We start from the raw sequence: 13884 nt of genomic DNA on the forward strand, positions 1-13884 counted from the left end.
AGATTTATTCCACAGCCAGTATCCGTAACTCTAGCACCACCTCGTGGTTGCCAGTGCAAACTCATCCTGGCTACTTCCGGAGTACCAAGCTTGGTAGTGCAGGACCATCAGAGCAGCTCCCATCTGAACCCTTGCAAAGTGCCAGGCACTATATTATGCATTTCACATGCTTACTGCATTTAATCCTTAATCCTTATGGAGTAGGCATTATTACAGGTAGGGAAATCGCTGTTCAGAGACATTAAAATAATTTGCCAAAGTGTCACTGACAGCCAAGATTTCTATCCCAATCACAAGACAGATTTGTTCACCATGATACTACCCTGATAGCATTAAGGCTGGAAAGGTTTAGATTCACAGACTTCCTTACCCTGGTGGGGAAACTGAGGAATAGGGACTTACCTGAAATCAGAAGGCCAACTCATGCAGAGCCAGAACCAAAGGTGTTTGTCCTAAGAGGTGACTCTTTGACCTGGGTTGTTTTTTTTTTTTTAAGATTTATTTATTTGACAGAGGTATAGCGAGAGAGGGAACACAAGCAGGGGGAGTGGGAGAGGGAGAAGCAGGCTTCCCATTGAGCAGGGAGCCCGATGCAGGGCTCGATCCCAGGACCCTGGGATCATGAACTGAGCCGAAGGCAGACGCTTACCTGACTAAGCCACCCAGGCACCTCTGACCTGGGCTCTAAACTAAGCCCCACAATGAGCCTGCCAAGCAATTTTAGATTATACCTAGAACAGCATTCCCAGACAGGGTTTAGAGTTGATTATAAAAGAACCCTGGAGGTGAATTGTTTTCACGTATACCTCTAGTTCCTGTTGTTCAGCTATGTCCTCAGCAACTTTGGCATCCAATGCTTCTAAACCCCTTGGCTGGTCATTTCCTATGTCCCTGGAGGCAGAGTCCTATCAGGGTGGGACTTGGCAGGTAGGAGTCCCAGCAGGCGCTCACTCAAATTGGCAACAAGGGAGAAGCTGGCATGAGGCTTAAATTCCACCTTGGCACTCAGCCCTGAATCCAGTGTGCCGGTCTGGGAGCGTCACGGCATGAGAACCGAAGCCAGAGAACAAAAGATGGCAAGCGCTGCAGGCCCAGACAGGCAAACACAACAGCCCACATACCCAGCACTAGTGTGTGGCCTTCCAACTTTTGACTTCAAACAGCACGTAGGGATGCCATTAGGAGGAAAATTATATACCTCCACCATGCACAGGCAAGTCTGCCCCTTCCCAGAGGGTGACTGGGTTTCATCAAGGCTATCTAAATCTGGCAGCATTACTGGTCAATTTTGTGAGATAGATTTCCTTAAATAGGGAGAAAGGAAATCATGCATCACACCTTGGTTTTTAACTAGGCTCCCGAAAACACCAAATAGGAACTCCAAGTACTTCAGTCTTTGAGAAAAGCAAATGAAAATTTGCAAACGAAATTCTCTTCTCTTGACCCAACCTGAAAGGCTTGCTCTTGGATGAGGTTATTAACTCTCCTACCCAGTATACCAGGTATGGGAGAACAAGGAGGCTTAGCTTCTGCTCTTCCATCTGGACCACCCAAAGGTAACCAGATGTAGAAAAAGGATCAACTGTGGAATTAGGCCTGGGGTAAAACCTGGCTTCACCACTGCAGAGCTGCTGCTTCATCTCCTCTGGCCTGTTTCATCTAAAATGGACACACCATCTACCTCCATGAAATCTTGAGTTACATGGGATAACATACTCGAAACAGCTTTTTAAAGAAGGGGCAGGTTTCCCTTTGGTGCACATGTGGAATCGGGGAAGCTACAAATTAGTCTCGCCCCAGCAACGTGAACCTCCTTCTGATGTTGATTTTGGGATCATGACCTCAGGCATCTTTTGCATGTATCTTTCCATAGGCAAATGTAACAAAGACAACTAAAATCTAAGGCTTGAAAAGTTATGAGCTAATTACTAAACTTAACACACGCCTTGGAGAGCTCACTCATACACTCTCCGTGGTTCAGACCTCGCCAGGGAACAATCCTAAAGAATCTCAAGCACACAAAGTGTATTCTTAAATATGGTTTAATACTCTTCTCCATTTCTGTACATCACAACACCAAGATTTCGCTGCTTAGGATCTCTCTGTAGAGGCTATAGAGAATGCAAAGGCTACGGTTTTCACCCCCTCTTATTTTACGTGTTTGTATGTGTAAGTGTAATACATATCAGTATATATTGATACACACATCAATATATAATGCAATATATATCACCAAAGAGAACACATTGATTAAAGAAATACAAAAATTTGGCATCATTTCCAAACTTAAATAGTAAAAATAAAAACTACAAAAGGAGCTGCATACCCTAAATGTATCATGTGAAACAACAAGCATATTCAAAAATGTAAATTTACATCCAATTGCTCTGGTCTTGTCATATCACATTAGACCCATTTACAATGGCAAAACCCTAAGGTACTGCTGTGAAGAGAGCATGTTTGCTCGCTCTTGGGTGTTCTGCAAACAAACAGCAGAGCCCAAAGCAAAAGCCTGTTCCGGTGAAGCCTCCCACGTTGGTGAATACCAAAGAATTGACTCTTCTCACTGGGGGTTGAGACATCAGGTTATACATTGAAAGACAGTCAGTTGGACCTTAGAGTACAGTGTGAGAACCAGAAGCTTTACAGTTAAGACATACTCCCTTCATTCAAGTGAAACAGGATTATTGGAACGATAGGCAGGTCTGCAACCTGGGAACAAGGAGCTGGTTCAGACCAATAAAGCTACGAGTGACTGAGTCAAGTCAGTGAAGAACAGCAGTCAGGCACTAAAGTGTTAAAAGTACCCAATTTGAAAACCAAATGCACCCCACTACCCTATCAGTGTGGGAATAATACCAATTGACTTTTAAAACCTTTGGTCCTTCAAAGTCCATTTGGTATACTTTTTTTCATTGCTACCACTGGGCACATCCTATACACTTTATTTACTGTCACCACCTCGGGCACACCATGACCTTGCATGTCAGCTGGGGTCAAGTCCCACTTAGAGCCCAGCTGTGAAGCATAAGCTTCAGGTTTTCAGGCCCACTTTTGGATCCACCATAGTTAAGTCCTTGGTGCCAGAAGCTGTGTCCCATCCCTTCCCACCCCTGCCCTCCCTACCCCCCCTCCCATAATTTCTCATATGAGAGGTGCTTGTAAGTCCCATATTTGAAACAGATGCTCCAACCCCACCAGGAGGTCAGGGGTTTATAATTACATGCACAGTCATACATGTCAGTCGTTCCTGTGAAAAACCTTGCAGTTCATTTTTAAAAAATCAAAACATTCACATAATCTCATGCCATCCAACACAAGGAAAACACGACCACCTCCCTTTTACCAAGGACAGACCCAAGCAAAATAAAATATTCCTTAAATTTCTTTGTGTCCACTTAAATTGCATGTTTTATTTCTCCCAATCCCAGCAATAGCACAGAAGCCCCATCATATCCATCCCAAACTGGTTTCTAGTAGGCTAAGATTATGGGGACCCCTGTCAATGCAAGTGATGCTAAGGGTTCCCAAACCCCGGGGCACAAATGCGCCTGCAAAACAGATGGAAGGAAACCGTGCACTTGGCCCAAATGCTTCATGTCAGTTTGACTTTGCAATGCAGTTTGCATCCTTGAAACTGACAGGCTGGAGGGGGAGGAGTAGTGTGAGGGAGTGAAGTTGAAATTGCCTCCTATTAGCTCACCCTTTCAACATTAAACAGAGACCGAGAGAGAAATGGTTCCGACATTTCACCACGTGTATTTCTCTTATGCAGTCTAAGCTGAGAATGCCATGTAAATGGGTCACTGCGAAATGCAGCAATTTAATTTTTCTCCAATCAAAATAAGAAACAAACCAGTATGATCTCATTTCTATTAACTTTTGAAGGTTTACAGCAGTTAAAGTATTTTTGATTCTATGTATGAAGGTTAAAAAAATCATTTTTTTTTTCATAAAATACAAGAGCAACCAATTTCACCATCGAGTAAAAGTAAAAACTGGGATTCTTTTTTAAATTAGTCCAAAGTGGCATTTTAGGAACTTAGTTGTATGCTGCTGCGCTGACACCATGACAAACCAAAGTGTAGGGTTGGGTCTGGTTTTGTTTCGGTTTTCTTTTCAATATCCAATGCTCATGGATTAAGTTCTGGAAATGTTCCAATTGTAAGGCAGGGATCTGTTTGGATTCCACCATGGGTATGCTCCTTGGGTTGGATGCTGGAGGGTGAGGCACGTTTTGCCGGACCCATGTCGACTACCTAGTAGTCATCAAGGTCAAAAAATTCATCATCTCCTCCTTGGTATTCCATTCCCTGGAAATCTACTCGGTACCGCAAGATACCTGGGGAAGCAAATCAAAGAGTAAATCACCTGTGTTTGTGGGATGGGGAAGGTTCACTTCAATAAGGAATTTGCAGAATTACAGAAAACAAAGAGATGGTAAGAAAAAATGGTCCTAACTATGGGGTGCCTGGGTGGAACAGTCGGATGGGCATCCGACTCTTGGTTTTGGCTCGGGTCAGATTGTGATCTCCAGGTGGTGGATTGAGCCCTGTGTCAGGCTCTGCGCTCAGCACAGAGTCTGCCTGGGTTTGTCTTTCCATTTCCTTCTGCCCCTCCCCACCATGTGCACACGCTCTCCTCTCTCTCAGATAAACAAATCTTTAGAAATGGTCCCAACCAAGGAAGCTGCAACCATGTGTTGCCTCGACCTCCTGCCTTGGTGGAGGATATGCACACCTTTGCCTGAAGTAACTTGACTTTGGGATAGCCAGGAAAAGCTTTGGCTTGAGACCCTGGCGTTAAGTTTATTTTCCTTACTTGCTACTCACCTCCAATTCCACCAAATCCTTTCACAAACTGGGATCCTTCTTGTGACTTATCTGTGACAATTTCCAACGTAGCTCCAAATTTTTTATAGTTGTTAGCAAACCATTCCAGCAGGGGCATGCTCTCAATCAGCTCATGTTCTTGTCCTGTCTACAAGGGTGGCCATGAAGATACAGAAAAAAATGGGATCAGGATATATCAAGACTTAGCAACCCTATCCTCCCCATCCGTTGTCATTCTCATTCTTCCTTTCATTAAGTGGGTGTACAACTTTCTATATGGTTTCTAGTGACATAATTCTAACAGCACAGAAGTTCTATTTCAAGTAACATTCCTCCTCAGGCTCTGGTTCAGTGATGAAATGTCAACAAACACTTAGAAGTTTTTCAACTTCTGGTCCTGTTGCTGTTTCTAAAGTCTGGCTGTTGTAAAGTATCTCCAGGCAGCACTCATTTAACAACCCAGAAGAGACACACCAGAACAGCTTTAGGAGAAGCCTTGTAAAGAAACAAAGTCCTTCAACTCCCAATTTGAGGAAGCTACTACCCTTAAGGGATCTGTGCTGGGCAGGGGACACTTGAAGCTGCAGTGATGCATTTAAACTAAACCTGCAGAAGGTGTTTCAGTATAACAGCTGATCAAGTAAGTGAAGAAAGCACAGATTCACAGTGCAGAAGAGGCACTAGTCAGTCAAATCTTCTCTACTATTTCAAGAATGAGAATGCTTGACTACTAAAAATAATGAACCACCGTAACCATGGCATGGCCTCCCTCCTTGGAGTCAGACTGGTATGTAGCAGATAAGAGGTGATCACCTCCTCTCACCCCCCACCACCCCAAGTGCCAACAGTATGAAATTTGGTTTCCCAAGGCAGATACTCTATGCTGCCAATGCTCTAACATGGATTTATGTTTCCTCGCATGTATCAGCAAACCAGGAAAACAACCACATACCTCTTTGTCTGTGAAATGAGATTTATCCTTCTCTTGTTCTGGAGTTAGATAGAGAATTTTCTCCTCTGTAGTATTGGGGAAAAAATGTGTTAACCTGGTTCTCATATACTAACAGATATAAGTCTCACAAGGTAAGTCAGGTTAGATCAAAGGGCTTCTGAACTCCTCCTATCAACCTGCTTTTCATAAACATATTAGTCCACATGCACTGTCTACCAGATACGCTGCTCCTACCATACGTAAATGCCAAGGACATTCAAGATAGAGTTCTTGTCCTCAGGAAATTTAACAGTCTTAAGCAGACACATCAGTTCAAGCAAAACAATTTATGCAGACTGAAGCCACCTCCCCCAAATCTTCACCTCAGGTTTCCAGAACACAGAGGTCACTAACAAAAAGCAATCTTATTTTGTTTTCTAATTCTCATACCTTCTGTGCCTTGGCAATGAAGAACATATCTCATTATATCCAGATTTTCATAGACTATTAGAATCTCTACAGCTCCCATTTCTAAAGCCTTTAGTGTATCTTCAACTCCAAAACAGTACTTGCCCGTGTCCTGGCTGATTTCATCAAAGTATCGTCCTGTGATTAGGAACAGGTCCGTAAGTACATATAGTAAAGTTTCCTTGGTAGATACAGACTTTCTTGCTCAAAATCCAAGAGAAAAAAATCAACTCAAAAATGAGTTAAGTGCCCAAAATCAGTGAAAAACCATACCACTCTAGTTGAGGCTCCAGAATTCCCTCAAGAGGTTAAGGGCTGGGCCAAATACAGTCATTTGGAAAAGTATGTGTGCTCCATTAAATCAGAAACAAAGCCAAATAATGGCCAGATTAATCTCTAATTTGGGCTCTCTATTCACCACTCTATTACAAAGGATAGTATGCAAAATGAGACTGAAGTTTGGTTCCTATTGCCAAAGGGTAAAAACAGAAATATAAGCACATTTATTAGAACTCATGACTAAAGGAAGATTAATGATTCCACTGACGAAGTTTTTAATACAAATGCTAAATCTTCCTCTTTTACCTTTTCAGCATCTTGTTACATACATATAATCATGTGCACACAAGTACATAAAAAACTTTTCACAGAATAAGTAAACAAACTGCATTTCACTGATACCTATTAATTTCTTCTCTTGAATGAATTTCACGTTGGAGAGAACTTCAGTAGATAACTCAATAGCTTGGTTGAATCCATTTTCACCACCATAGGAAATATCAACTAATTTTAAAACTTTTGATTGCAACCTCTGACATACATACACATTAAAAAAAAAAGAAAAAAGCATCATTAGAACTTCAAAACACCTTTACCAAGACCACTACTTCATAATGGCATGCAAAGCTCAGCATTATGAACACTGAAGTCTAAGGGGAAGAATATAGGGAAAGAACCCAATTTATTCATGAGCAGATCTCAGTGAGCAACACTGTCAAGGGTAAACTTCCCCAGCCAATTGTATCACACATTCAATTAGACCTGTACGAGTCCATCTCAATAATCACCAACAAGACTAAGTTTCTTATTAAGGAAACAGGGGACTGTTAGTCCCTGCCATATAAGCCATATAAGTTTGTAGTGTACAACTCCACTTTTTTGGCTGAAACTTCTACCATAATGCTACTCCCTCTCCAGTAGAGCACCTCGGGAATAGTTTTATGTCTGACCCCATGTCATAAACCAAAAGATCTTTCTGGATTAAATGCTTCAGGCTAATCAGCTCTGTCATATTGCTGACAGTTTCACTGCTTTATTTACCTCCAGGAATAAATCAGAAAAAGACCAGAAAAACTTTTAGCCCCTAGTTTCTTTGAAATCACACTCCATTTGGAGGCCAATTACCATAACGATTCTGTATAAAAATGGTTGGGGCACCTCAGTTGGTTGCTCTCCTGTGCTCTCTCGGTCTCTCTCAAATAAATAAATAAAAAATAAATTAAAATGGTTGGTTTTGAAGAAGAAAAAAGACCCAGAAAAGTATGGGGGAATGTTTCTTTTTTTTTTTTTTTTTTTTAAAGAACTTCGGGATCATGAACTGAGTTGAAGGCAGACACTTAACCAATTCAGCCACCCAGGCACCCCTGAGGGAATGCTTCTTAAACACCCCGAATTCTGCCAGTTCAGAGCTAGGTTGTTTTTTGTTTTTTAAAGTTAGGTTTTGAAACAGGAAATATATCACTTGAAAACCAAAAAAGATGTGTACATCCCAGTACTCAGTGGACCCACTTATTCCCACCTAGCAACTTAACAGAGCACCGACTTCACACTTACCTGATCAAACATATCAGATTGACTTAGTTCAGTTTTAAAGTCAGCTGATCCAGCTAAAACAAGACCAGCCACATTCACTTTGTCCCCAGAAATAAACAGCTGTACAGCAGTCTCAGCTACTTTCCGAACATAGTTATGTCGCTTTTCCATTCTTAAACGAGCAAAACGCAAGGCTGATTGACCTCCTCTACCTTTGACACAAAAAGTGGGGGGAGAAAGGACAATCATTAAAAAGTACAAAATAATTTGCTAATTAAAAACTAAATAATCATGCATTTACCCAACAAAAGGACAAAGAGAAAAATTACTATTTCCTTAACCAAATGTTTGGCATAAACTGACACGCATTTTTAGAGAGTAACTACTAATTATTTTATCAAAAGAAGAGCCACAGGCACCAAGGAGTCATGAGTCATTTCATGATGCTTCTCCCATCCTCTGGATTTATTCCCCTCCATTATACAGTTGACCCCCCTCTTAAAGGAAGAAGTCAAAGAAAAAAAAAAGTTTATTTTTTTAAAGTAATCTCTACTCCCAAAGTGGGGCTTGAACTCACAACCCAGAGATGAGAAGAGTTGCATGCTCCACCAAATGAGCCAGTCAGGCACCTCTACAGTGGACCCTTAAATAATAAAGGTTTGAATTGTGTAGGTCCACTTATATATGAATTTTTTTCGATAAATACAAGTATAGTTCTGTAAATATATTTTCACTTTCATGATTTTAATAACATTTTCTTTTCTCTAACTTATTTTAAGAATACAGTACAAAATACAATATAACATACTAATGTGTTAATCGACTGTTTATGTTAATGGCTTCCCAGCAACAGGTTATTAGTAGGTAAGTTTTTTGGGGAGTCAAAAGTTATATGCAGATTTTCAGTAAAATTTATGCGCAGCTGAGTCGGTGCCCCTAACCTCCATGCTATTCAAAGGTCAACTGCACTATTTATTTTCTTATTGCTAGACACAAAAGAAAATGGGCTCATGGTCTCTTCCTGTGTTACCATGTTTCTTTGGGAGATCCACAGTGAATTTGTGTAGGACTTCTCTCGTGTTTCCTTGGAGTGTGCCAAAAAGTGCACCACTACCATCTATTACAATGAAGCCAAACTTGCTGTCATCTGAAAGTAGTGCTGTCAGAGCCTGGAAAGCAAATGTAAGTACCACACAATAAATCCCAAAGCTTTTCCAAGGTCAAGACAAAATCCAAAAGGACATATATAAGCGCTTTCACCCCACCCAAGATGGTATGAATACTTAGAGAGAAAACCAATTTTATGGAATAATTTAGACTTCAGCTATAAATATGTAACCCATATGTACAATTTTGAACCAGATGCAGGAAAAAACCAACAATATTGATGTGAAGCCTTTCAACAAACCTGACCTGGACACGTGAATACAAAGCCACCAGAGATACAGGGTTCAGATCCATTCTAGTCCTTGATTTGATTTAGAGTGATGACAATCCATGGAACATAATATTCAAATTAAAAGTCTAACCTCAAAGGGGGCAAAAAAAAAAAGAAACTAACCTCCAAAAGCTTTCTGTACAACCCCAGCTTCAACAGGCAGTATTCATTATAGCAAAGAGTATCTTGTAAATCAACTCTAGAGTAGGAATACATAAGTAAAAAACCCAGAAAAAAGGTCTATGAAAAGATCTAGTTTTGAAATGTTTCATTTAACTCCTATGTCTTGAGCCTCCTTAATGATATCAGGATATAAAACTCAATCTTATTTTAAAGGTATTATAGCTAAATGATTTAGGTTTTTGTGGAGGAAACCCCTCCTTCTGGGTTAGCATATAATTATAACCCAATAGTTTTGCCTCCTGAAAGAGCAAATATTTAAACAGTCCTGGGAACCCATAGAGATGGGTGAGTTTTCATGATGGGAGTCTGTGCACCTGGTAAATGACTAATTGCTAGGGGCCAGGCTTTTTTGGAGCTAAGAAATACCCATTCCATTTTGACTAAGGAAGAAAATTTCCTTTAAGAATTGACCAGAAAGCAGATTAATCATTAAGAATCAATCTTTAACCATACCATGTCTGATAATTAGCATTAAGCCATGAATGTTACACACATTACATCACAATCTGTTAAGTAGTTTGATTGATTTTAGGTTTTCAAAAATTCTTCTCATCCGGGAATACTTACCCCTCATAAGAATGTGTATTTATCCTATTAAACAGGACATAAATTGTGTGGTGCAATGTCACACCCATATCTAGTTATCAACCTATCAATTAAAAGCCAAAATAAACAAAGCTAGCAAGATTAAATAGTACTTTGGAAGACTTAAGGTTTAGAAATATGAATGAAGCTAGCTTAATAAGTAAGTTAAAGCTAGAAAACACGAGTACCAGGTACTATTTAAATTAACAAGACTCAAAATCTGCTTTCATGGACCTAGATACAGGTTAAGTGGGACTGGATAAGACCGTCCCAATGAAGCTTTTGCCAGAGGAGGCTGGCAAGATAGCCAAAGAGAACAGTCTCAACCATCTATGCAACAAACCAAGATCCAACTGGAACTGGACTTCCTGTCAAGTTAGCAGAAATCATCCATTGTAAACTGTGTCGACAAATGTCAGTTCTAATTCCACTGTAGAGGTTTTTCCCTAGGTCGATGAAAAGCAAAAGACTGAACTAGGAGCCAGCTGTGAATTCCTGATTGTTCTACTGTTGACTGATTTAGGTCACTCTAATGAGGCTTCCTCTCCACCCTTAAATTTTACCTTATGGCAGCTCTGTCACTCAAAAGTTTCATGGGGGGGGGAAAAGCTCTTACAGTCCTCAAGATTTTAAAATTTGTGAGCTGAAAACTAAGGGTGCTAGAAATACAGCCAAGTATCATGGGTATATAGAGAGAGATGGAGATCTGGTTAGGCAATTATGTCCTCACCTCTAACCAGTTCTCCAAACACTCAGTTTAGCACTTTCTTTCTTTCTTTTTTTTTTTTTAAGATTTTATTTATTTATTTGACAGAGAGCGAGCGAGAGAGGGAACACAAGCAGGGGGAGTGGGAGAGGGAGAAGCAGGCTTCCCGCTGAGCAGGGAGCCCAATGAGGGGCCCGATCCCAGGACTCTCGGATCATGACCTGAGCCGAAGGCAGACGCTTAACGACTGAGCCACCCAGGCGCCCCTCAGTTTAGCACTTTCCTCAAACATGCTGAATGATTATGTCACTGTGTCATGATAAATGTGAAGTCTTTTATTTTTTGAAAACAGCCAGCCTTGTGGTACAGTGACTTAGAAAACAGTCTGGCAATTCTTCAAAAGGTTAAATAGTTACCACATTACCCAGAAATTCCATTCCTAAGCATATACCTGCCTCTCCCCAAGAAAACATACGGTCACCCAAAAATTCATACATGTGTGTTCAGAGCATTATTCCTAATAGCCAAACAGTGGAAACATTACAAATGCCCATCAACTGATGAACAGAAAAATAAAATGAGGCCAAGTATCATTTGGTAATAAAAAGGGATGAAGTACTGATGCTAAGTTAAAGAAAACAGTAAAGAGCCACCCACTGTATGAAATGCCCAACCTAAGCGAATCTAGAAAGACAGTATAGATCAGTCATAGCCTAGAGTAGAGAGATCTTGGGGGATGGGAATGAGGTGAGGATTGGTAATAACTGCTAATGGGTATGCAGTTTCTTTCTGGAATGATGACAGTATTCTGCGCTTGAACTTCTTACCTCTGTATGGAATTTGTTGTCACACAAATACAATGACGTATTAATTGGTTTGAAAGGTTCAAAGTCGATGTTGACTTTCTTTTCTTTTCCTTCTTCTGTAACAATTGTACCACAGTAAACAACCAGGCCATTTGGAGGTACTGCAAAAAACACAATTTCTCTACTTAAATCCACAGTTAATTTTCCTCAGTTAAAAGAAAATATTCCAACAGTCTACTGTCCCTGCTCCTTATTTTGAATTATTTTTCAAGATTTTACTTTTCAGTAATCTCTATATCCAGCATGGGGCTCGAACTTATAACCTGGAGATCAAGAATCACACGCTCTACTGACTGAACCAGCCAGGTGCCCCATGTCTCTGGCTCCTTTAAATATTAATTTAAATAAAGCAGAAATATTTGTAAATCTCTCCTGCAGAATTCTCTCCCTAATTTTGAAAATTCTTGAGATGTTTTAAAAGGGAGGATTTAGGTTTTTAAGTAACTACTACTTTAAAGAGAAGTAACTTAAAAAAAAAAAAAGGGTTAAATTCCAAGGCCAAAGGGACATTGCTAATAGATGTCTGAAAAAAACCATTAGTAACCAAAAGCATCATGGCAGGATCAAAATGGAAAATATAACCAAGACAAAGTAGAGGAGGAAAATGTTCAAGATTACCTTTGTTATAAAGTTTGAGCCTTTGTTGTACAGACGTAATGGCTCCCAGGACTGAAAGGCGGTTTACTCGTGACTTAATGTTAGATGCAGTTCCAAACTCATCTGCTAACATTTTTGCCACTCGTGAAATCTGGTCTTTGGGAGGAATGATCAATGATATCATGCTTGTGCCATTGCTGTGGAAGAAAGAATAACATTAGAGGTTCAAGTACCACGTAAGTGAAGAGTGAAGAGTTTAAATTCATGCTTACCATTGTAAAGTGAGCTAATGAAATTCCCCTAAAATAGAAACTGATCACTCCCTAAGTGACCAGGAAGGTAGGAACTACACCAGTATAATCAAAGTATGCCGGGTAGGGAAGAGTGTTCAAAATACAGTAGGTACTCAAGTATTTGTATTTAAAGGTTTTATTTATTTATTTGAGAGAGAGAACATACAAGTAGGGGAGAAGGATAAGCAGATGCCCCACTGAGTGGGGAACCTGACGCCGGACTCCATCCCAGGACCATGAGATCATGACCTGAGCCGAAGTCAGACACTTAACCAACTGAGCCACCCAGGTGCTCCAGTACTCAATTATTTGAATGAATCTTAGCTATGTAAAGAAAAAGACAGCACTTTAAGGGATGCTCAGGAAACACCTCATTCTTCAAGGGCAAACTGGGAAGCTTTCATAAGCGGGGTGACGACAGGCTGGAATTTGACAGAGTCCACGGCAGAGGTCTGGAATCTGGTGGTTCTTTCAGTGGAAGAAGCCGTCACAGGATGATGCACAAATCTTTACAAAGTCTATGTGAAAGAACAACTGATTATCACCCCCTTTCAATTCCAGGCTCACCATGAAAATTTATAATCATTAATTTAGCACCCTAAGTAATCTGATAATGGGAAAGGAGTGTGGAATTCACACAAATAATCCCAATTAGGAAATCACACACACACTCTAGGTGTATCTCTAAATGTACTTTACATATTGATCACTTTTGATTTTGAGAAGATATATACACACACAGCATACACTGAGGACCTGGTCAATTCTGGGTGCTCAAATTCCAGCTTCCAGAACTAAAAACGAGGACCAAATTCTGAACTATGGAGGGCATTACTACCAAGGCCTTGCCATATGGGAAGACCCTTTTGAGCAGCCACCAACCTCTATCTAACCTTGATACTGATGCCAACATCTTTTTTAGCTACATTATCTAAAGATACTTACTAACAGTATCTCATTTCAGTATTTCTAGTTCTACTTGAAGCACACAGAAAACTACATTATCAAAACATAACTCATCACTAATCATTAGGATAATGCAAATCAAAACAAAACCACTTCACACCCATTAAAATAGTTACTATCAAAAAACAAAATAACGTGTTGGCAAAGATGTGGAGATATGAGAACCCAATGCCTTGATGGTAGTAATGTTAAATCATACAGCCATTA

At 40.3% G+C, this 13884-nt stretch overlaps 1 protein-coding gene across 1 annotated transcript in view; it reads right to left on the reverse strand.

The window, feature by feature from the left end:
* Positions 1 to 3739: 3739 nt before the first annotated feature.
* ETF1 (eukaryotic translation termination factor 1) overlaps positions 3740 to 13884 on the reverse strand; it is a 29978-nt gene continuing 19833 nt past the window's right edge. The window contains exons 3-11 of the mRNA XM_021701854.2: positions 12440 to 12615; positions 11783 to 11922; positions 9074 to 9212; positions 8065 to 8255; positions 6913 to 7042; positions 6214 to 6369; positions 5785 to 5849; positions 4833 to 4980; positions 3740 to 4342 (exon numbers count right to left, since the gene is read on the reverse strand). Of these exons, the coding sequence (XP_021557529.1) occupies positions 4260 to 4342; positions 4833 to 4980; positions 5785 to 5849; positions 6214 to 6369; positions 6913 to 7042; positions 8065 to 8255; positions 9074 to 9212; positions 11783 to 11922; positions 12440 to 12615 (1228 nt within the window). The 3' untranslated portion in view covers positions 3740 to 4259. The remainder of the gene's footprint in view (positions 4343 to 4832; positions 4981 to 5784; positions 5850 to 6213; positions 6370 to 6912; positions 7043 to 8064; positions 8256 to 9073; positions 9213 to 11782; positions 11923 to 12439; positions 12616 to 13884) is intronic.

Source organism: Neomonachus schauinslandi, chromosome 7 (genome assembly GCF_002201575.2).
Source record: "Neomonachus schauinslandi chromosome 7, ASM220157v2, whole genome shotgun sequence".
NCBI lineage: Eukaryota > Metazoa > Chordata > Mammalia > Carnivora > Phocidae > Neomonachus > Neomonachus schauinslandi.